General features: G+C 35.6%; 1 protein-coding gene across 1 annotated transcript in view; it reads right to left on the bottom strand.

Moving 5' to 3' along the window:
- Window positions 1–589: 589 nt before the first annotated feature.
- The window catches only part of CUNH1orf141 (chromosome unknown C1orf141 homolog), a 35,322-nt gene continuing 12,859 nt past the window's right edge, over window positions 590–23,052 (bottom strand). Inside the window, exons 3-6 of the mRNA XM_008690742.2 lie at window positions 19,810–19,922; window positions 5,884–5,953; window positions 4,428–4,614; window positions 590–1,342 (exon numbers count right to left, since the gene is read on the bottom strand). Of these exons, the coding sequence (XP_008688964.1) occupies window positions 770–1,342; window positions 4,428–4,614; window positions 5,884–5,953; window positions 19,810–19,922 (943 nt within the window). The 3' untranslated portion in view covers window positions 590–769. The remainder of the gene's footprint in view (window positions 1,343–4,427; window positions 4,615–5,883; window positions 5,954–19,809; window positions 19,923–23,052) is intronic.

The following is a 23,052-nucleotide window of genomic DNA, read 5'->3' as shown; positions in this document are numbered from 1 at the left end:
ACTTTTGAAATAGAATTGTTTCTAATTTGACTTCTGCCTTTATACTGTTTGGGTTAATGAGAAACAGTAAAATAGCAATATAATAATATATGTAATGTTCAATACTTTATAGGACTTGCTATCAAAATTTTTTAGCTTATTAAGGATAAGTTATTCTTTTAAATTATGTAACAGTTCTGAAAAAAGTCAAAGTTATACTTGGAGAAGGCATTCTATAGCAATGAAGTTCCAGTGTCTACAAACAAAAAGCTATTTTAAATTTTACAGTCTTTTTAATTGCATGAATTGCTAATGTAATACTATTTTCCGATGATTATCCGAAATGCTGATATACGATTAATTCCACATGCATCAAGTTAATGGTACATTTGTCTTATTTGATACTCAATTATTAAGCAAGGTTATTGATGTTATTTGGCTTCCAAAAGAAAATTTCCAGAAACAGTCTGTGCCATTCTTGGTCCCAAATCAGACTTTACCATAGAAATGCTGATGATTGAGAAATCTAATTGAGATCATAAAAATTCATGAACTAGTTCATCTTGTTGATAATTATTTCCTAACTTTGCCCTTTTATTTACTAAAAATGTTGACTTTTCTTGAGCAGATGACTGTTGACTTGTAATTCCAAATCAATGCTTTGCTTTCTTATACCATCCATTCGAACATTATTTTGGTAAGAATTTCTTCTATGCTCTTGGAACTTTGTTATTTGCTTTTTGTTACCTAAATACTGTTGTATAAACAATATTTTTGAGTCATCATTTGATTAGTTTAACAAATCATCCATTGGTGTTACATTATTTAATTTATGGACTTTGAGTATATTTTTTAAAGGCTTTGAGTAATGTTTGACAGGTAAGGGACTGAATTTGCTCCTTGGTTTTACTGTAGAAAACATTCTTTCAATGTTGCCATGTCTAGCACTCTTTTCTTGAATAACACTTTTATCAAAGAAGCCAACAAATTTTTTTGTTAGGCTGGAAAAAGTCTGTGAGAAATTATAGAGTTTACTCCAGGGTATGTTTTCAAGTGTCTGCTTATTAGTTTTCTTCCTTAGTTTACCCTCTACAACTCTACGGCCCACTTCAAAAGATAGTGCTTGTATATCTCTTTTCCATGTTGTAGGTGTAATTCTTTTAGGTTTGGAAGGAATGATAAATTGATCACTAATTAAAGATTTGAGGATTTCACAATTTCTTTCTAAAACGAAATCTGCTTTTTTGTATGGGTAAATGTTTTCTTTTTCCATAGGATGGAGAGGAAGCCTATTTTTTGTCAAAAGAAACATTTGTACATATCCAGTCTCATGGAAAATTATGGGATTTGTGTCATTTTGTTCCTGTGGATTAAAGAAAAGAGTACTTAGTCATCAGTCTAGTGAGACAAGGCTATCTATATTTTTAAACATGAAAATAAAACGGTAAAATATTCTAAAAATGACTACAGAGACATTTTTAATATGAACAATAATGGTATTCAAATACACAAAAAAGATGTATGTGACACACTTCCTTCTCTTAATATTCTGTTGAGATGTTAGGGGTAAAATCTGAGCTTTTGGCCTACTAAACTCCTTTTTGAATAAAGTGAGATATGACAAAATAAATACATTTCTTAGATGTGTGAGATATTGTCACTGGAAAATAGGATAGTTGGTGGGATGGAACATTGCTCTGGCATTTCTCAGGTTCCCATGTTCAGAAATAAGAAGCATACCAAAAAAATGAATTGATTGGATATCTTAATTAATAATTCCAAGAATATAAAAGTATCTTTTACAATATTATACTTATTCTCGTACTCCAATCCTTACTTAGCACATAAAAAGCACTCAATATATATCTGTAGAACAAAAGAGCCAAAGTAATAGATTGACTTAAAAAATAGACTATTTTTGTCACAGTAATAGCAAAATTTGTATGTATGAACTACTCACTACACTCTTCCCCATATTTCCATTATAGAGTAAAAAGATTAACTCCAAAGAAACTGCTCAAATATGCATATTACCAGTTTTTACTTTGCAAACTTTAAGTCAATGATTGCTACCTTTCCTTTAGAAATATAATTAATGAAGTAAGAAACCAGGATCATCTAATTGTACATCAGTATGCTTAGTGAGCAAGGTATATTATTGCCTATAATTACTAAAAAGATGATGAAAGATCTAGTTTTGCAATCCACTGGGATGTCAATGTTACCTATTTAGCCGCAGTAGTGGAAATTTGTCATGTTTTTGGTCTGTCCAATGCCCATGGGTATTTTCCACCTTACAAATCTATGTACTCTTACATGGAGGCAGAAATTAGCTTTATTAGCCTCCCTTGAGGTTAGGGCATAGGCGTGTGACCTAGGCTCTGCCAATCAGATACACCTGAGATAGTCTTCAGTTCAGAGAAAGCAAGCACTGGGAAAAGTTGGACATTGTAAAAACCACTCTAGTGAGAATGGTAGCAGATATACCTGTTTTGAAAGTCAGCAGTGGCAAAGATCTTAGAAATAGTATCTCCTGCCCAGAATCAAAGTCATTAACTCCATAACAAAAGCATGGGTCCTGGTGGAGCAGTCTGGGTTTGTAACTGGGTGACCCCTGACTGTATAGCTTTCAAGCCAGATTGTCTACCCTTCCTAGACATTCTGTGAGCTACCAAATAGCCTTTAATGTATATATTTTCTGGTTCAAATAGCTAAAATAGACAGAAAAGTGAAACATAATGCAGTCACTTTTGAAAATACCATTTTTGTTTTATATTTTTCTTATAATCAAGAAAATATGAGAAAGCCTTCTTCATAAAGAAAAACACAAAACTTTCAGTTGATGCAAAGGAATCCCCACCTTTGGGGTGGCAGTTCTAAAAAGAGCATTAAGAATCTAAGTGTTGGACCCTCGGCTCTATGGGCAACTAATCTTTGACAAAGCAGGAAAAAACATCCAGTGGAAAAAAGACAGTCTCTTCAATAAATGGTGCTGGGAAAATTGGACAGCTATATGCAAAAGAGTGAAACTTGGCCACTCTCTCACACCATACACAAAGATAAACTCCAAATGGACGAAAGACCTCAATGAGAGACAGGAATCCATCAAAATCATAGAGGAGAACATAGGCTGCAACCTCTTTGACATCGGCCACAGCAACTTTTTTATGACACATCTACAAAAGCAAGAGAAACAAAAGAGAAAATGAATTTGTGGGACTTCATCAAGATAAAAAGCTTCTGCACAGCCAAGGAAACAGTCAAAAAAACTAAGAGGCAGCCCACGGAATGGGAGAAGATATTTGCAAATGACACTGCAGATAAAAGACTGGTATCCAAGATCTACAAAGAACTTCTCAAACTCAATACATGAGAAACAAATAATCAAATCAAAAAATGGACAGAAGATATGAACAGACACTTTTTCAATGAAGACATACGAATGGCTAACAGACACATAAAAAATGTTCAAAATCATTAGCCATCACGGCAAATTGAGATACCACCTTACGCCAGTTAGAATGGCAAAAATTGACAGGGCAAGAAACAATGGGTGTTGGAGGGGATGTAGAGAAAGGGGATCCCTCTTACACTGTTGCTGGGAATGCAAGTTGGTACAGCCACTTTGGAAAACAGTGTGGAGGTCCCTTAAAAAGTTAAAAATAGAGCTGTCCTATGATCCAGCAATTGCACTACTGGGTATTTACCCCAAAGATACAGACGTAGTGGAGAGAAGGGCCATATGCACCCCAATGTTCATAGCAGCATTGTCCACAATAGCTAAATTGTGGAAGGAGCCGAGGTGCCCTTCAACAAATGACTGGATTAAGAAGATGTGGTCCATATACACAATGGAATATTACTCAGCCATCAGAAAGAACGATTACCCAACATTTGCAGCAACATGGACGGGACTGGAGGAGATTATGCTAAGTGAAATAAGTCAAGCAGAGAAAGACAGTTATCATACGGTTTCACTCATTTATGGAACATAATAGGAAGATCGGTAGGAGAAGGAAGGGAAAAATGAAGGGAGGGGTAAACAGAAGAGGGAATGAACCTTGAGAAACTATGGACTCTGGGAAACAAACTGAGGGCTTCAGAGGGGAGGAGGATGGGGGATTGGGATAGGCCAGTGGTGGGTATTAAGGAGGGCACATATTACATGGAGCACTGGGTGTTATACTCAAATAATGAATCATGGAACATTACATCCAAAACTAAGGATGTACTGTATGGTGACTAACATAACATAATAAAAAATTATTATAAAAAAATTGAAATGAGTTCAATAAACATATGAATGTAAAAAAAAAAGAATCTGTTGTCACTTTGCAATGCAAAACTGAAAAGTAAAAACATTTATCAAAGATTCCAGTCACTAGAATATAAGATTCCTACAAGTAGTAATTATACACATATTTACGAACAACAGTAGATATTAATACCACGTGAGAAGTTACTGTCTTTGGTGGACTAATGTTGATTATCTTGGCATTTGGCTTTTTCAATTCATCCTCAAAGCACAGGGGAAGCAAGCTTTTCTTCCTTATGGAACAATATTCACTTAATTGATCTTTTTTGATGGTTTTGTTTTCTTCTGTGCTAACATCTATCTGTGGGGGAGATTTTCTTCTGAAAATGAGCACAAGTTCAGCGTAAATAATGATAGGGTTGATTTCAGTTTGTCAGTTCTTGTCTGTCTTCCCGATCCCTCAAAGTCACTGCCAGCATTTCCCCCAAATCCTCAGCCACACACTGACATGACCAGACCATTCAACATGACAAGACCATTCCTTCCTGCCTTGTGGAAGGGAAATAGCAAAAGCAGTGGTGGTAGCAATACAATAATATATATGCCTCTTTGGCTTTTGAGTGTGGAGGAGATATATGATGTAGGGTGAGGAAAACACTAAAGGTAGAGAGGTATTTGCCATAACCTTCATTGAGATTCTGGGGAAAAAAGTGTCTCACAAGGCAGCTTCCCGACAACATAGGATGGCCCCACCTTTGTTAACAGAATGCAGTGGTATGGTATGGTTATAGGAGAAAAGAGGATATAGTTTTCATTCCAGATTTCCTTTGGTTCACATAGGACATGGACACTGAGCTTAGGCTTACCAAGGTGGTTGCCATTTCAGGGGTGAGGTAGCCCATATCAAAGGCCTGGCATGATTGAGGTATGGATAGTCTAAGGACAGATGAAGGTCATGACAGAGGCTCAGAGGGTTCTACCACACTAATGAGAGTTGAGAGTAGACCCAATCCAAGTTCAGGGAGAATAGACCATATATTCATGAACCACAGATGTCAGCAGCCACAGAACACCTAGAAATGAGACCAGCAGTACAAGGGCATTGACCAAGATACTTACTCAAGTACCTTTTCCTCAATGTCACAAAGTCCAGTGAGCATCTCTTTCATATACTCAGATATTGTCTTAGAAAGAAACAGAATGACTGAGATAAATTTAGAGAGGCCGTACATTTTTGCTCCAAAGTGTGAAACACACTTGGTTAACATGATTTTACTCAGTCCTGAGGATCTAATGGGAAGATCAGAACTTTATAAAACTACAAAGCTACTTTTCTTACATCCATATTGTAGTGTATTTAAACTTGTCTCTACTAGAAAAACACAGTTCTAATCTCTCCATTCATTTTTTCATGTCCTTCTTTCCATTTGCCTGTGAACTTGAAACAGATAGAGTATGAGTGCAAGGTATGAATGGGTTGCTGACTAGTAGAGCACTCTTAGACCAGTCACTGGAGTGTAGTACCAGCCTAAATGGTAATAATGTGCCGAAGAAATCCATTCTGGTCTACTAAAAAATAAAAGGCAGAACTCTTCCTATTAGAAACATCATTGAACACAATAAAATATGAAAATGTTAAAATAAATTACCTTTTATTGACATAATCTTCTAAGTGACCAGCCAAATCAAATGATTCCCCAGGTTTTTTTTCTGTTTGAGCTGAAATTATAAAAGATTTTCATAAAAGGCACACACATATCATGGCATTTAGAAAATATCTTGTATAAAATATTTTACAATGTAAAATAACAATGGAAAGCACCTGGTTTAGTGCTTGATCTGTAGTAGCTATTCAATAAGAACTTCTTTCTTTTAAGTAAGAACTTAAGTGAACAAGACAGAACTGGAAAAGACTGAGGTCAAGGATCTAATGTTTGGCTAAGACAAATCAAACATAAAACTGGCCTTGGAGATTTTTGTGGAAGACAGACATTCCCAAATTTTTAAATCTTTTCAACATGTGAAGTCATTATTAGCCAGTAGAAAGCCTCAGATGGTTAAACACCGTTGATAGAGGGAGGTTATAGTTAGCAAAGGTCAAGCAGATCTTGCCATCTGGCATGAAGGAGATATCCAGGGTTGAACTCTTCCAAATATGCTCAGTGGACACTCCAGCATTTCCCTACTTTCTTACTATTTCCAGATACATATACTATTAGCAGTAAATTCAACTTTTCTCTTGTTCTCAAGTAGTTTGTATTTTAGTTCAGTGCTTCCCAACATTTTCCACATTATGGCAAACATTTTATTTTTTATTTTTATTTAAAGATTTTATTCATTTATTTCAAAGAGAGAGTGTGCAGAGGTGGGGGGCAGAGGGAGACGGATAAAGAGAGAGGAGCAGACTCCCCACTGAGCAGGGAGCCTGACTTGACTCAGGGCTCAATCCCAGGACCTCAAGATCATGACCTGACCTGAAGTCAGATGCTTAACTGACTGAGTCACCCAGGTGCCCCATGGCAAACATTTTAATTAATATTCTTATGTAGTACACTGGGATGAACACTTGAGTACACTCTGTAGCCAGACTGACATAAGGCCAACCCAGCAGTCTTGAAAGCTGAAGGATCAATATTTCAGCATAACAGTTTACCATAGAAGCTCTATTCCAGCAAAAGGAAACAGTCAATAAACCAGCAAATAAGCCAACAAATAAATACATAAAATAATTGCAACCACTTGTAAGTATTATGAAAACAAATAAACACGGTACCTCACCTATGGTGGCTATAGAGACCTCTCTCAGGAAGGGTATTTGAGTTGAAGTCTGAGAAAGACGTAACCAGTTGAAGCTTTGGGCAGACTACTAGGCAGAGAAACAGCAAGTGTTAAGGTCTCAGTGTGAAATCAGCTGGGAATGGTGAAGGAACTGAAAGGCCAATATTGCTGGAGTGTAGTGAATGAGGAGGAGAGTGGAGAAAGATGAGACGAGACAGGTAGCAGGGGCCAAATCATATAAAGGCACATAAGCCATAGAGATAACTTAAGACATTATTCTGGTTATAACAGAAATCATTTAGAGGGTTTTAAGCAGAATAAGAAAGAAGTTTGATTTATGCTTTAGGAACATCACTCTGCCTGTTCTGAGATGGATAGTCTGTGGGGGTATGGAGGCATGTGGATGGCAATAGTAGCAATGGAGTGACCAATTAGAAGGTTGTTGCTGTTCTCAAGGTGAGACATGTTGGTGGGTTAGACAAGGATTGTAGCAGAGGGAGGGCTGGGTAAGGGCTGGCTTCACATTATATTTTGGAGGTTGATCCAACTATACTGACTGGTGGATGGATATGAGAAATAGAGTAATCAAGAATTATTTCTAGGTTTTAACCTCGGTGATTGGGTAGATGCCACTTACAGAAATGGGAAAGGCAAGTAAGAGACAGGTCCACTGCTTGAAACAAGGGGCTGGGCTGAGGTTCGCTGGCTTGTGAAAAATCACTCCTTCCCAGGGCCAACTGGGTAGCCAGGAACTAAGTTAAACCACTTCAGGGCATGATGACTGGACTGCCATATGCCCAGTATTTCCCTGGCAGGGGAGCCCCATTCACAACTCTAAAATCTGGTTCAGCCTGAGGGTTGCCTACTTAACAGTCTCCTTTCCCCCTTTTATGCTAATAGAACTTTGATTTTATTCATCTTTCTCCAAAGAACCATGTCTTTCACAGGAGGCTGGGCTCCTTCCTAACTCAAGGAAGTGAATCTTTAAATGATCTCAGCCTGTGCTTTTCTTTTTTTTTTTTTAAAGATTTTATTTATTTATTTGACAGAGAGAGAGACAGCCAGCGAGAGAGGGAACACAAGCAGGGGGAGTGGGAGAGGAAGAAGCAGGCTCATAACAGAGGAGCCTGACATGGGGCTCGATCCCATAACGCCAGGATCACGCCCTGAGCCGAAGGCAGACGCTTAACCGCTGTGCCACCCAGGCGCCCCCAGCCTGTGCTTTTCAAAATGTGAGCTATAACCCATCCATTTAGACACTAAATTAATTTAGCATCTTTTGACCAACATTTAAAAATATGAAATAGAATAGAATGCAGTGTATTACATGTGTCCTTCGTAGTAACTGTACAAAACACTAAAATACTCCAATCAAGTTCAGCTAACAGAGAAAAAGACAATTAGGACACCATGAAGCTGAATCTTCTGCTCTCCCTATATATCATATATATGGTTATATATAATTATAATAAAATATTTCTATATCATATTAATTATTAATACATTACTCTATATATTATTATATATCTTATATGTATCATGTTAAAAGTTGGAAAAACTTATCTAAGCTGATAATGATATACTGGTTTAGATATGGGTGCATTAAGCTATTCTAGCCAAGGAGACACCAGGGGTTGTCTGCTGGAGTGCTTTGGGGGGCATTGTCCTCATTTTACAAAGGGCCAAAGAGCTTTTCTCTTCTTCGGTGGATGTTGTTACCCATACAAGTTATCTTGAATAGTAGGCACCATACCATAGAGTAGGGCTGGAAGGACAGGCTACTTTTTAAGAAACTTGAGGAAAGATGGAGGGACTGGATATATCTCATCAAGCCCTGAATTAACCAAGCCTGGAACTGCCTTACTGATAGACGTCTTGTTATTTCAGATTATAAGTAACTTTGGGATGCCTGCGTGGCTCAGTCATTTAAGCGTCTGCCTTTGGCTCAGGTCATGATCACAGGATCCTGGGATAGAGCCCCACATCGAGCCCAGCATCAGGCTCCCTGCCCTGCTTCTCCCTCTCCCACTCTCCCTGCTTGTTCCCTCTCTTCCTCTCTCTCTCTCTGTCAAATAAATGAATAAAATCTTTTAAATAAATAAATAAATATCTTTGAGGTTTGAGCCATATATAGTCAGATTTTATTTTAATTACAGCTGTAAGTGTCCCAAATATTAAAAATGAATAAGAATCTATCAGGTGGAGAAGTATGTTCTGAGCATAGAGACCAGAATGGATCAAATTACACAGTAGTTGGAACAGATTGTGACTAGAATCAGTAAGGATAAAGAGACAGAATAAAAGGCTGGAAACATCTTATATACCATACCAACGAATCTAGATTTTACCATTTTTGTAATAGAGATTATTCAGATGTTATTAAGTGGAGAAATAATGTGGTAATATGATCAGATACTGATATTCTTTGGTTAAAGTATTTCTTAATGCTTATATCTTAAAGTTCGATGCAGTTAATTTTCAGCTATTTCAATATAAAACCGCAAAATATATACCTGCAAATGAAGCAGAGTCTTTTTCCTTCTTGTATGCACTGGACTGAATCCTGGGTGCAGGAGAAATGATTGTAGGACCCAGTGTTCTTCTACATGCTTGTGTATTCTATAGGTATAGACCATGCAAAGGGTTAGCACTCTTCATCTGAACATCAGGAAAAATGGAAAACTATCTTAGAAATTATTCCTTTCCAGGTATATTGATAAACAATTTAAATTTGATTATTCACCCTTGGCATATCTAATTATGATAACTAACAGCTGGCTTGTTCTTTAAATACTTCCAAACATAATGTTTACTTAATCCTCAAAAAAACCCCTATGATGTGGATGTTAATAACACTTTATAGAGGAGGAAACGAATCTACAGAAATTAAAAAATTGGACTATGTTCACACTTTTTGCTACCTTTTATTTTCTTTGTCTCCATTATATTCACATATAAAATTTATTTCTCCAAATGCAGGGAAGGTCTAAAGTTCAAATACCGAGCCAAAAAAAAAAAAGCCCTCTTGGTTTAAGCAGAAACTTTACTCATACATAGAGAAGATACAGTAGAATATTTCTGAGTAAAAGGGGAGAACTGGAAAAAGTGATCTTGCTTTTCCTAGGTTAGTGTCTCAGATTGGCTCTAATGTAGAGGGAGACTTTGGTGAATCTACTCTATCCCTACAAGATTACTGATGTTGTTATTTTAACAATTAACCTGGTCAGGTTCCAAATACACTCTGTCTCTGGAGCAGCAGCTCCAATTTCAGTTCAGTTGTTGTATCCTTAGCTGGGCTGATCGCAGTCTTGCTAAACATGCATGGTTTAGGGGTTAATGAGAGACTTGGATAGGGGCTACCATCTTTGGCTCTCTTCTATTAGTAAACCCTCACTTTCTAGAAGCTTGGGTTGCCCTGAACATTGCTCTCTGGCTCTTCTGGATAGAAAAATACTTAAGCTTTCTATTGGAGTTTTAGATGCCCCATATAGTGCCAACTTTATCCACCCTTCAAGCTAAAAGCCATAAAAATAGCAACTTTGCTCCATGCAAGTCAGTTATTACAAGTTTCTATGCTTTTTCTTTGTCACCTTCTTTTGTTTACTCTCTAGGGTCTTCAGGTAATTTGTGTGTGTGTATGTGTGTGTGTGTGTTCTGAGTATCATGTCTAGAGTATATAGTCATTGTCTGAGACAAGGTGGTATAATAGGGGCTTACTCAGCCATACCGCATCAGAATTCTTCAGAGCTTTTACTACTTTCATTATCTTTTCCTATTGCATTGCTCAATACTGCATTGTAACAATACAATATTATTTATAAATAATAATGGTGATAAGTGTCACTCTTGCCATGCCATAGACTAATGTATTATCATTAATATGAAATTGGTTATTGGTTTTATATAGGTATAATTTTTAAAACTATGCTGATATTCTTTATCATATTCAGCAAGTATTTTCTGTAGTTTTATCAATGATGGTTATTGAATTTCTCAATTGTATTTTAAATCTTGCAGCTATTAAAATAATTTTCTGATGAAACTCCAGGCTTAGAGTTGGCAGATATTTAGAGTGAGAACAAAAACAAAAGCTGTAAAGAGGCAGGTTAACTGAAATTCTATGGAATTTCTGAACCAGTTGCCACTTCCCCCCTTTCTTACTCAGCCTAGCCCATATACAAAGTTATAGGAAATTGTATTTAATTAATCCCAGGATAAAATAAGTGCTCTCCTGCTAATAAACTTATTGCTAATGTGAGTGTCATTCCCAGAGTGAAACTCTCTTCAGGTTAGCATCCGAAAGACAAACTACCAGACAAATTACCTGCTCATTTGCCCTCTTATGCTAAAGTAAAGAGAGCTGGTTGAGAATTCTGATGTATACACAGAAGAGTTGGCTCTCAATTCTAGAGAGATACTTATTTATAAAATTAATGGCAGTTTCATTGAAAGATTAACCTGTATCTCCATTCTTAAATATGAACAAGTGAAGGTTTATCAGATATAATAAAAATCAATAACTTCAAAAATATCTATAATGATAAACAAAAGGAACACTGACACCAGAAAAGAGATAATTTAAGAAACAGAAAATAGCTGAAGAAAATGAACTCTAATAACCTCAGAAATGTTGAGAACAAATATAACGGGAGACTATGAAAAGAGAAAAACAACAACTAAGAACAAGAAAGAAATTTAAAATATCATTACCAAACCAAAATGAAGTAAAAGGACCAGAATAAAGGGGAAATTTTCAGAGACAAAAAAAAAATAATAGAGAATAGCAATATAGACGATTAGCCGAAGAAATCTAGTATCTGACCACTAGAGAACAGAGAAAATAGTGGAAAGGAAATTGGAAAAGAAATAACAGAAAGACATTTTTTAAGAACTAAAGAAAGATATTTGACTTTACGGTGGAGTCTATTGAACACTGAACAGGATGAATTGAAGTAAATTGCCACACTCAGACATATCCTCAAAACATTTCAAAACAACATTAATAGGGGCGCCTGGGTGGCACAGCGGTTAAGCGTCTGCCTTCGGCTCAGGGCGTGATCCCGGCGTTGTGGGATCGAGCCCCACATCAGGCTCCTCCGCTATGAGCCTGTTTCTTCCTCTCCCACTCCCCCTGCTTGTGTTCCCTCTCTCGCTGGCTGTTTCTATCTCTGTCGAATAAATAAATAAAATCTTTGAAAAAAAAACAAAACAACATTAATAAAGAGAAGATCGTAGAAGTTTCCAGAGGAAAAAGGTAAGATCACTTACAGAAGACTGAGAGCTTTTCATTAGCACCATTGGATGGCATAGGACAGTGGAGCAATGTCATCAAAGTTTAGGGAAAAAATGCTTTTAAACATATAATTCTACTCAGCTAAACTACCATTCATATGGGAAAAATAAATACATGCCATTTCTAGGGAAGTTTCTTGAAGACACATTCTAGGAAAATAAAGATGAAATCCAAGAAGAAATAAGACATGGACTACTAGAATCTGGCAACTACAGCAGGAATGGAATGACCCAGTGACAACTGCAGAGCAGGCTTAAAGGTAATGGTCAAATTTAGAACAAAAAGTCACTGAGCTCCAAAGAACAATTCCTCCAAGAAGACTGGAATGGATTCTACTCAATAGAGAAAACAAATAAGGAAGCTTGACCATATCCACATATAATGAGAAAGTTACATGCCTCTTTTTCAGAGGCTGCATATCTTAGAGGTAAAGAGCATGTATCAGCCTATTGGGTTCTTCCTAGCTCTGTTTTTTATAATTTGATCTCAGCCAAATTACTTGTCTTCTTTGTACCTCCATTTTCTCATCTATAAAATAGAAATAAAAATAGTACTTACTTCATTGAGTTGTTGGGGATGTAAATTATACACACACACATATATATACACATATATATGCATTTGCATACTATAGAAGTACTGTAAGTACTATATAGATGTTTGCTATTATTATCCTTCTCCACAAGAAAAAAAGGAAGGCAACTAGAATATTCAGGAAAAAATACAAAAGTGTACAAGACAGTCAAGGTCTCAATATGAGGCAGACAAACCTATGGCAATTACTTTTTGAGTAACTGATGGAGAATAAGAAAAGGGAGCCATTGTTTTTACATTTTACCCATTGAGAAGAACTATAATCCTAGCACATTACTTTGTTCTACAATGAATGATTATTTACAACGTTATAGTAACATAGATACTATTTATAGTTTTGGGTTTTAGAATTAAGCTATAGACAAAACATAAGGGCTTAATCAGAGTTGCAAAGTTGAATATACATTCATATTGAATATGAATTACATTATTGAGGTCAATAATGTAATTGTAAAGTAAAGATATACTTGATTTGGGGAAGAAGATGTGGAGGAGAGTGGGAGAAAAGGACTGTTAAAATCTTCATCTTACGTAAACGGGAATCAGGAGTTAGTGATTAAAGTTGATACAGAAGAAAAAACATTTAGGTATTGAATTTATAGGTACAAAAGTTAACAATAGAGAAAGCAAAAAAGTAACTATCAAAGATTCAGAAGAAAAAACCAGGAGAAGTGAAGTGTAGAGCAGTGTAAATAAGCTAATTCAAATATGTTTTCTGATTATTCAGTAGATAATATTTAAAGTGGATAAATAAAAAATAGTAGTAGAAACTCATTCTTTAAAATTATAGAGTTAATCATAAGAGAAATTAAAACTCCCTAAAAGTTAAATGTGGTTACCTTTGAAAAGGGGAAATTAGAACAATAAGTATGGGATGGAAGTGCTTTGTGTTCTTATTAACTTTTCTGTATTATTTAATTTTTAAAATTCATATGAATATTTTAATTTGTTTTTTGAAAATTAAAATGTTGCATGTTTTTCTAAAAGATGCTAATAAATTTATTATTATGAGTAAACTTGTAATATTACAATATATATTTCTTGAAAGATTTTTAGTAAACATGAACCTAAACAAACATGTAGTTGAGGATAAAAGAGTCCGGACAGTGGATGCTGTAAATCTTCTTTAAAATTATAAAAGGTGGCAATATGCAACAAAAATTATAATGTCATTAGTTATGGTCAAAAGTATATATTTCTTCATGTTTCATTCTTCATGTTAGCAATAATCAGGGCTAATAATAAATTAATTAATACCTAAGAAACTCTTTTAATGACTTTCCCTAGCTGATTCTCTGGTTAACTTCTCTTTCTATTCTCCTGATAAAACTTAATGAATAATATCCAAGGCATGCTCAATGCTCAAGGCTAGTCAACTACTTTTCAGGATGCCCATGAACCTCTGCTCAAATGGTTATCAAGAGTCAATACTGTTGTCAAATCACTATGTTGTACACCCAAAGCTAATGTAACATTATGTATTACACTTCAATACTTCAATTATACTTCAACAACAACAAAAAAGAGTCAGTATTGTTGGTCCCAAGCGTGTTTATGGTAATTGTTACTGTAATTATAACCACAGCATGCTAAAAAAAATTGTCTTGGCTACACATGAAAATATTACAAATGGGTGCATATTTTCATATTTTAAATTAAAATTAAATATTTAAGTTATGCATGCAGAGTTTTTTATGATGTCCTGTTTTAACTGACTTTACGATAACCGCTTTTCCTTATCACACTCAATAAATAATTTCTGCTATATGGACTGTCAAGCAAATATGTTATTTTCTGTATTATCTCTGTACATAAAGTTTTAGTAATATCAAAGATGAAATCGCTTTAAAATTTTATGTTTTGAACCCTAAAATACATTTGAATTTGGGACTTATAGAATTGCTAATGCTAATCTGAATTTCTATCAAGTAATTGTTAAATGGACAAATTAAACCTACCTTAACTGTATCCTTAAGATAAAGAAAAGGTCTAAAAGATCTTGATTTCAGATTTTCTTTCACTGGCTCTAAAGAAACAAATCCAAACATAAATGATATTTCCATACTATTAGATTACTTCTAATTTAACTATTAAACTATTTTTCTACTTGTAGTAAACTTTTTAGAAATGTAATTTGATAAACTTAGGTGCTTACGTATGCATTACATTTACATTTTCAGAGCTAAATATATTCTAATTTGCTTTAAAAGTGAGTTTCTATTAACAGAATACAACTTTTGATTATTTACTTCTGGCTACTTCACAGGAAACTATGACCTCAGAACACACAACAAAGTGGTATGTACCTTCAGGGGGAAAATGGATTTCTAAATAAAATGGAATCACAATAATTAAAGGGATCTTTTCCTTCATCATTCCTTTGAAGAGAGAAATATTCCCCTCAACCTGAATCCCCCCCAGCTCTAATTCTTTATTAATCTGGATTATTCTCTAATGGAATTTCTTAAGGTAGGTATGGTGTCAGCTCAAGCATACAAATTTTGGATTTGGGTAGCCTGGGACCAAAACCTGCTTTTGTAAGTCCTGTAGTCTTAGGTTAAGTTCTTTAACTTCTGTGTTTGTAAGTCCTGTAGTCTTAGGTTAAGTTCTTTAACTTCTGTGAGCCTTAGTTTTCTCATCTGTTAAGGGGAAATAATGGTACTTACCTTAGAGGAATGCTGTGAGGGTTAAATGAGATGATAGATGAAACAATAGTATCTGGCATTCATTCAATCAACAATTATTTACTGATCACCTATTATATGCTAAGCACTGGTGTTGGACTCTGTAATTGTGATTCCTGCCCAATGATGCATACATTTTAGTGGATAATAGAGAAAATAAACATGTGAAACAAAGGAGTGAATAATTATAAATTAAGATACATGCTATGACAGAAATGAATAGATTTTGGTGAGGGAGAATAACAGAGGGAGGTATAATTTAGATAGGGTAGTTGCTGTGGGCTGAATGTTTGTTTTCCTCCCGAAATTTATATGTTGAAGCTCTAATCCTCAGTGTGATGATATTTGGAGGTAAGGCCTTTGGGAGGTAATGAGTTTAGATGAGGTAATGAGAGTGAAGCCCCTGTGATGGGATTAATGCTCTCACAGGAAAAGACATGAAAGAGATAATCTCTCTCTACACCATGTAAGGACACAGGCAAGAAAACAGCTGTTTGCAAATCAGGAAGAGGGTTCTAACCAGAACCTGACCATACTAGCACCCTGATCTCAGACTCCTAGCCTCCAGAATTGTGAGATATTTGTTGTTTAAACCACCCAATCTATAGTAATTAGTTATAGCAGCCTGAACTGACTAAGAAAGAAATTGACACAGAGAATGGGGTGCTGCTGTAACTAAAAAATAGGGAAGTGGCTTTGCAACTGGGTAATAAGTAGAAGCTGGAAGGGTTTCGAGGTACATAGTAGAAAAGGCCACTATTTCCATGAAGGGATTTTAAAGGGGGCTCTGGTGAGAATTTCCTAAGATTCTTCCATCTTCTTAGAGAATACACATTTGGGTACAGAAATGTTGGTACACATATGGATGGTAAAAGCCATTCTGATGAGGTCTCACAGAAATTAGGAAATTATTGTAAAACAATGGAGAAAAGGCTATCCTCACTATAAAGTGACAAAGAACTTGGCTGAATTATGTTTGTATTCTAGTGTTTTGTGAAAGGTAGAACTTATGAGTGATGAAACTGGATATTTAGCTGACAATTCTTAGCAAAGCATGGAAGGAGTGGTGTGTTCCTCCTGACTGCTTGTAGTAAAATGCAAGAAGAGAGAAGTGAATTGGAAGACTGAACTGTTAAGCAAAAAAAGAAATCAGAGCTTAAGGATTTGGAAATTTTTCAGCCTGTTCATATTACTAAAAATAAGAAACTTTTCAGCGTGTTCATGTTCAAAAGAGAATACTAGGAGTGTGGTAGAATGACTATTTGATAAGGAGATTGGTATGGGTGTGAATCACAGACCTAATCAGATATCCCAACAGTGACACTGTCAGTTTGAACTGAAGGGGATAGAGATGGGACAAAATGAATGAAGTCTGTTTGACTTCTTGGGGTTACAGAATAGGGCCACAGAGCTATTCACTGCAAATATATGCTATTCTTCAAGACAAAGGAAGAATGACCCTGAAGGCAATTCAAAAATCATCAGAGCTACCTCCTCAGTTTCAAATGGGGTTGCCATTGTCTCAGTGTCAACAGGCCAGACAACCTTCACTAAAAGCCTTTGGGATGGGGCATCCCAGAGCCTTGGAGGCATGACCCCTACATGGCACAGCTGTGGAGGCAGGACCTCTGCCCCAGTGGGTCCAGAAGGCAGAGTATGGAGCCAAAGAGAAGTATTCCTGAGCCTTAAAATCTTATGAAGTTCACCTTGCTAAGTTTTAGACCTTAGCAAGAAAGGTCTTTCTTTTCTATTTCTCCCTTTTGGAATGAGAACGCCTATCCTGTGTTTGTCTGAACTTTGCATTTTGCAAGTACATATATTGTTTGGTTCCAGAAGTTTACAGGTAGAGAGGAATTTTGCATTGGGAGGTGAGTCTTACCCATGTCTGATTTAGATAATATTTAGTTAAGACTCTGGATTTTAACAATAAAATAAAAAGTCAGATGTCAGTGAAATAATTGAAGGTTTCTAAGATCTTTTTATTGTCCAGAATGAGGGTAATAATAGATTTTAAAAGGTTACATAGGGTAATCATTTAAAGAATAAAAACAGAGTATATAACTTCCAAATTAATAAAGGGGAAAAGTGAAACTTAAAATAATTCAATCATAGAGAAAACATAAGAAGACAGAAAAAGAAGTATAGAATCAACAGGGCAAATAAAGAACAAAATAAGATGGCAAAATCAAATCCAAAGATATCAGTAATTACATTAAGTGTAAATGGACTAAGTGCTCCATTTCAGGGACAAAGCTTACCACGGTATTTTTAAATTTAATAATATGATATTTATAAGAGATAAATCTAGATTACAATGTTGTAAGAAGGTAATAAAATGATGGAAAAGGATATACTATGCAATGGTAGCCAAAAGAAACCTGGGACAACTACAGTAATATTGGATAGCTAAGACAATCCCTTTATAATGAAAAAGGGTTCAATTCACTAGAAACATAATGATTTTATTTATTTATTTTTTTAATGATTTTTTATTATATTATGTTAGTCACCATACAGTACATCCCCGGTTTCCGATGTAAGGCTCGATGATTCATTAGTTGTGTATAACACCCAGTGCACCATGCAATACGTGCCCTCCTTACTACCCATCACCAGCCTATCCCATTCCCCCACCCCCCCTCCCCTCTGAGGCCCTCAGTTTGAGAAACATAATGATTTTAAATTTTATGTAATTGATAACATCACCTAAACTATATTAAAAATCTATAAAGCAAAATTTGACACTACAAGGAAGAATACAAGTCTGAAATTTCTCACTAACTGACAGAAGAGCAAACAGAAAAATCAATAAGGATATAAAAGAATGGAAAAATACAGGGAACAAATTTGACCTAAAAGCCATATGCAGAAGACTGTACTCAAGTACTGCAGGACATACATTATTTTCAAGCACATACAGAGCATTTACAACAATTAACCATATATTGAGTGATAACACACATTAACTAATTACATAGGACTGAAATCATGTGGAGTGTATCCTCAACCATGTAATTGTGCTAAAAAGCTATAGTCAAAAGATAATTGGAAGAGCCTCAAATAGGGATGCCTAGATGGCTCAATAGGTTATAAGCCTGCCTTGAGCTCAGGTAATGATCCCAGGATCCTGGGATCGAGTTCCCCATCAGGCTGCCTGCTCAGCAGGGACCCTGCTTCTCCCTCTGCCTACTGCTCCTCCTGCTTGCGCTTGCTCTCTCTGACAAATAAATAAAATCTTTAAAAAAAAGAAAAAGAAAAACCTTAAATTTCTTGAGTGGAAACATATACTTCTAAATAACCAATGGATAAGAGAAAAAATCATACTGGAAAATATAAAATATCCAAGATATTCTTGGAGAAGAAAGCTGGAAGACTTGCTCTACCAGATTCAAGGGTTATTTTAAGCTACATAAACTAATGTGGTATAGTATTAATGATAAATAGATAATGAAATAGAATAAGAGCTCCAGAGCAAAGAGTCCAGAGAATTAGGGAAAGAATAGCCTTTTAAATTACTTGCTGAGATAACTATATCCACATTAAAAAATTAAATTTGACCCTTACCTCTCTCAAAATTTAATTCCTAAATGTAAAAGGAAGAACTAAAGTCTTTTATAAGATAAATAGGAGAAGGTCTTCATGACCACAGAGTAGGGAAACATTTCTTAAATATGGAACAAAAAGTACTAATCAAATGGGGAAAGATTTGGTATATTTGACTTTATTAAAGTCAAAGAATTTCTGTTCATCAAAAAGACACCATAGAGTGAAAAACAAAACAAAACAAAACAGGAGAAAAGGGAAGATATTCACAATACATAAAACCAACAAAAAATTAGTGACCAGAATATATAAAGAAATCAATCAGAAAAGGACAAAAACCTACTTTTAAAATGAGCTAATAAGGGGCACATGGGTGGCTCAGTCAGTTGAGCATCTGACCCTGGCTCTGGTCATGATCTCATGATTTGTATAAATTTGCATAATTTGTATAAATTGCCCATTTTGATATTGAACACTTCTTCCTCTTAGGAAATTCTTCTTTTTGGCTCACTGAAATCTTTCACACTATAGTTATAAGCCCTATACTTTCAAGCAATTTCTTTCAACAGAGACATCAAATCATCAAGAACTTTTAAAATACGTATTAATAAATAATAAAGTCTATAATAAAAGCACTCATTAATAAATTAAAGGAGAAGTAAATATGTTACACAAAGCATTACCTGTTGACTTGCTTTCTTGATTTTTTATATTTGTTGGTGCAAAGTGTAGTCTTAAATTTAACTTTTCAAAATCACTCTTACTAGGTTCAGGTTCATTTTTGAAGCAGACATATCTAGAAAAAATAAAATTAATCCAAATCAAAATAATCAGAAAAAAATCTATGAAACTAATCTAAAAAATAAATTCAGACAAATGTGGTTAAGTCCCAGTTATATAGAATAGATGTTGTGTTAATAATATTACAATACAAAGTGTAAAAGGATGGGACTAAGCCAGAGCTGAAAATATTAGTGATAATCACTTGAAGTACAGACAGGAAGCTGTATTGTCATAGGATTGAGGGCACTCTAGGAAACTATAATTCACAAGCTGATTAACCCTTTAAAAATATGCTGGAAATTCATTAAATGAGATATTGACGACATTGTCAGACCTGAGTTAAAGTCATGGGACACAGAGTTACAGTCAGTTCAGATACCAAAATAGTAGACCAGATAGGATGACAGCATTTATTTATTGTAAAGGAAATTTCATCCACTAAATCCTTTAACTGACATTGATGGTATGTAATAAAGTTAATAAAGTAATTAACAAATAATAATAAAATATTACATAATTCATATTTCTGACCACTAAATGCTGGAATAACCTGTGACTCATTCATCCAACCTCAGACACTCACCTTCAGTTGATATCTAATCTCACATCTTTACATATTATCTATAGACTGATGTCTCCCGGGTTTATAATTATAATTTATAATTTATAATCCCTCAAACTCTTCCCTGAGCTCCAGATTTATATATCCAACTGCTACATGTCTTCTGCAGTTAGGTATATTATAGGCATCTCAAACTTAACACGTTCAAAACCAAATCCTTGCTTTTGTTTCCTTCCCAATCTGTTCCTCTTTGAGGCTTCTCCAACTCCATTTAACCAGAGGCTTAGGCCAAAAACTTGACAATATCTTTGATTTCTCTTTCTCTCATTCTTCATTCCCAACTGTTGCCAGATCGCACTGGATCTTTCTTTGAAACACGTCCCAAATCCAACTACTTCTTTCCTTGTTACTTCTACCCCAGTCCAAGACAACTTCATCTCCCATCTGAGCTACTTCCATGTATCTCTTGCCTTCTATTGGCTCTCTTTGTTATCACTCATCCCCTACAGTCTATTCCCAGTACAACCATGGTGGCACCCATAAAATATAAATGTGATTAGCATGTCCCTCCAATTGTTTCCTACTAGACTCAAATAAAGTTCAAAATTCCCACTCCAAGACAGAAACTGCCTCCCCATTGCTCATGGTTCTAAGTAGAGGAACTTCCATTGAATGCCCCTCCAGGGCTCTCTCTGTGCACCCACCCCCTCACCTCCACATAAAAGCAGAGTGAATTTTCCAGCTCTTTGGTTTAAGGAGAAAGGAGCTTAAGCTCCCACTTAAGGACCTTGGTTTTTGCTCATCCCTCTGCCTGTAATATTCTTCCCCCCGCTACTGCCAAGGGTTACTTCCTTAAGTTATAAGAGAATTTTGTTAAGACTCTACTCAAATTTCCTTTTCTCTAGAAAGGTCTTTTCTGTCCCCTTCTCTATCTAAAATAGTAATCCCTATCAATCTTAATTCCTTTAATGTAATATATTTTTCTTCATAGTATTTATCACTAATGGATTTATATTATATATTCATTTGTTCATTTAGTTTAATATTTTCTCCTCACCTTATCCTAAAATGTAAATTGAGGGCAGAGTTTGTTTTGTTCACTGTTGTATACCCAGTACCTAGAACAGTGACTGGCACATGGCACATGTGTAATAAACATGTTGAACGCACAAATTGTTCTGGGAAACTTTTGTTAAACTTTCTTATAATCTTAAAATTTCCAATGAGATTTTAGTATATTCTTTTTGGGGTTTTCAGTAGACAATCATTCATATAATAATTTATCTGTTCTTTTCAAAACATTTATATTTTTGTCTTATGTTCTTATTTAATATCATTGGCAAGCACTTCTAGGATAGTGCAGTATAGTGAGAATGGGCATCCTTCTGCTTCTAATTTAAGTGGGAATGTGTCAAGTGTTCCACCCTAAGGATGATGGTGGCTCTACAGTCTTGTTAAGGAGATCATTTTTTTAGCCTTATCTTACTAAGTCATTTTTCAAATACACTTGCAGAATATATAGAGGTGTTTGGATATGAATTTCCTTATGGTGAACTAAAGAGCGTAGGCTTTGGAGTTGGATCTTACCTTGCATTTGACTCTACGTGAACTTCTGCAGAATATTGATTTCCTCTGAATCTCAGTCCTTAATAGACTAAATGTCGGTAATATCTACCTTATAGGGTTAGTATAAGAATTACATAAAATAAAGTTTAGAAAGTGCTTAGCAAATGTTTGTAACATAGTGAGAGGTCAATGAGTAGTACTTTTTATTATTCCTGAAATTTACTCCACTTAGTCATAGTAGAGTAATATTGATTTAATATAGTGTTAGATTCTACTTTGTTAATACAGGAAGTTATTGAAAGGCACTTATTCGGTTGTTTTAGAGTGGGTGACCAGATGATTTTTTACCCACAGCTAAGTAAAAAGGAACAATAAATAGCTTGTATTCTACAAAGACCCACCAATATTTGGGTCTAGACATTCCCCTCTTCTCCCAAGTAGCAGAAAAATGTAGTGGGGTAGAGGGCCATATCAGAATTATGTCACTGACCTTATAGGGTCTGCTGTGGCTTTTCCTTCTCTTTTCAGTGTTGAAGGGAGCAGGGATGCTTGGGGTTTCCTAAGGAATCACTTATAAAGACTGACTCCTACAAAAGGTAAAGTCTGCCATCTCATTCCTCAGCTGCACACCTGTTAGCACACTTGCTGATTTGCCCTATGTCTGGCCATATAAAAACAAATTTGGAGGGTGAGGCAGGGAGGAGAAATGTGAGCACACTGCATCCCATTGTTTGGCACGGCAAGGAAGCTTGAAATTCTGAGGGAGAAAATGGACATTGAGGTTGTAACTAGGCTTGGGCCATTTTGCCGGTACCCCACGAAGATTGATGACTGCCAAGCTAGTGATCCTTCGCAAATGAGATTGTGACATATACTGGAGAGTGGAAGAGTTGAGGATGAATTGAAGAGGTGTGCCTGAAGGAGGCTCTCCTTGGTTAGGGAACTGGTCTGTCTGAAGAACTGTCACCTGGACCTCCTTAAAGTTAGGTTCTTTTTTGTCTTCTTCTTCTTGCAA

Source organism: Ursus maritimus, unplaced genomic scaffold (genome assembly GCF_017311325.1).
Source record: "Ursus maritimus isolate PB19 unplaced genomic scaffold, ASM1731132v1 scaffold_12, whole genome shotgun sequence".
Taxonomy (NCBI): Eukaryota; Metazoa; Chordata; class Mammalia; order Carnivora; family Ursidae; genus Ursus; species Ursus maritimus.
Note: the sequence above shows the minus strand (reverse complement) of the source record. Positions and strands in the feature narration are given on the sequence as shown.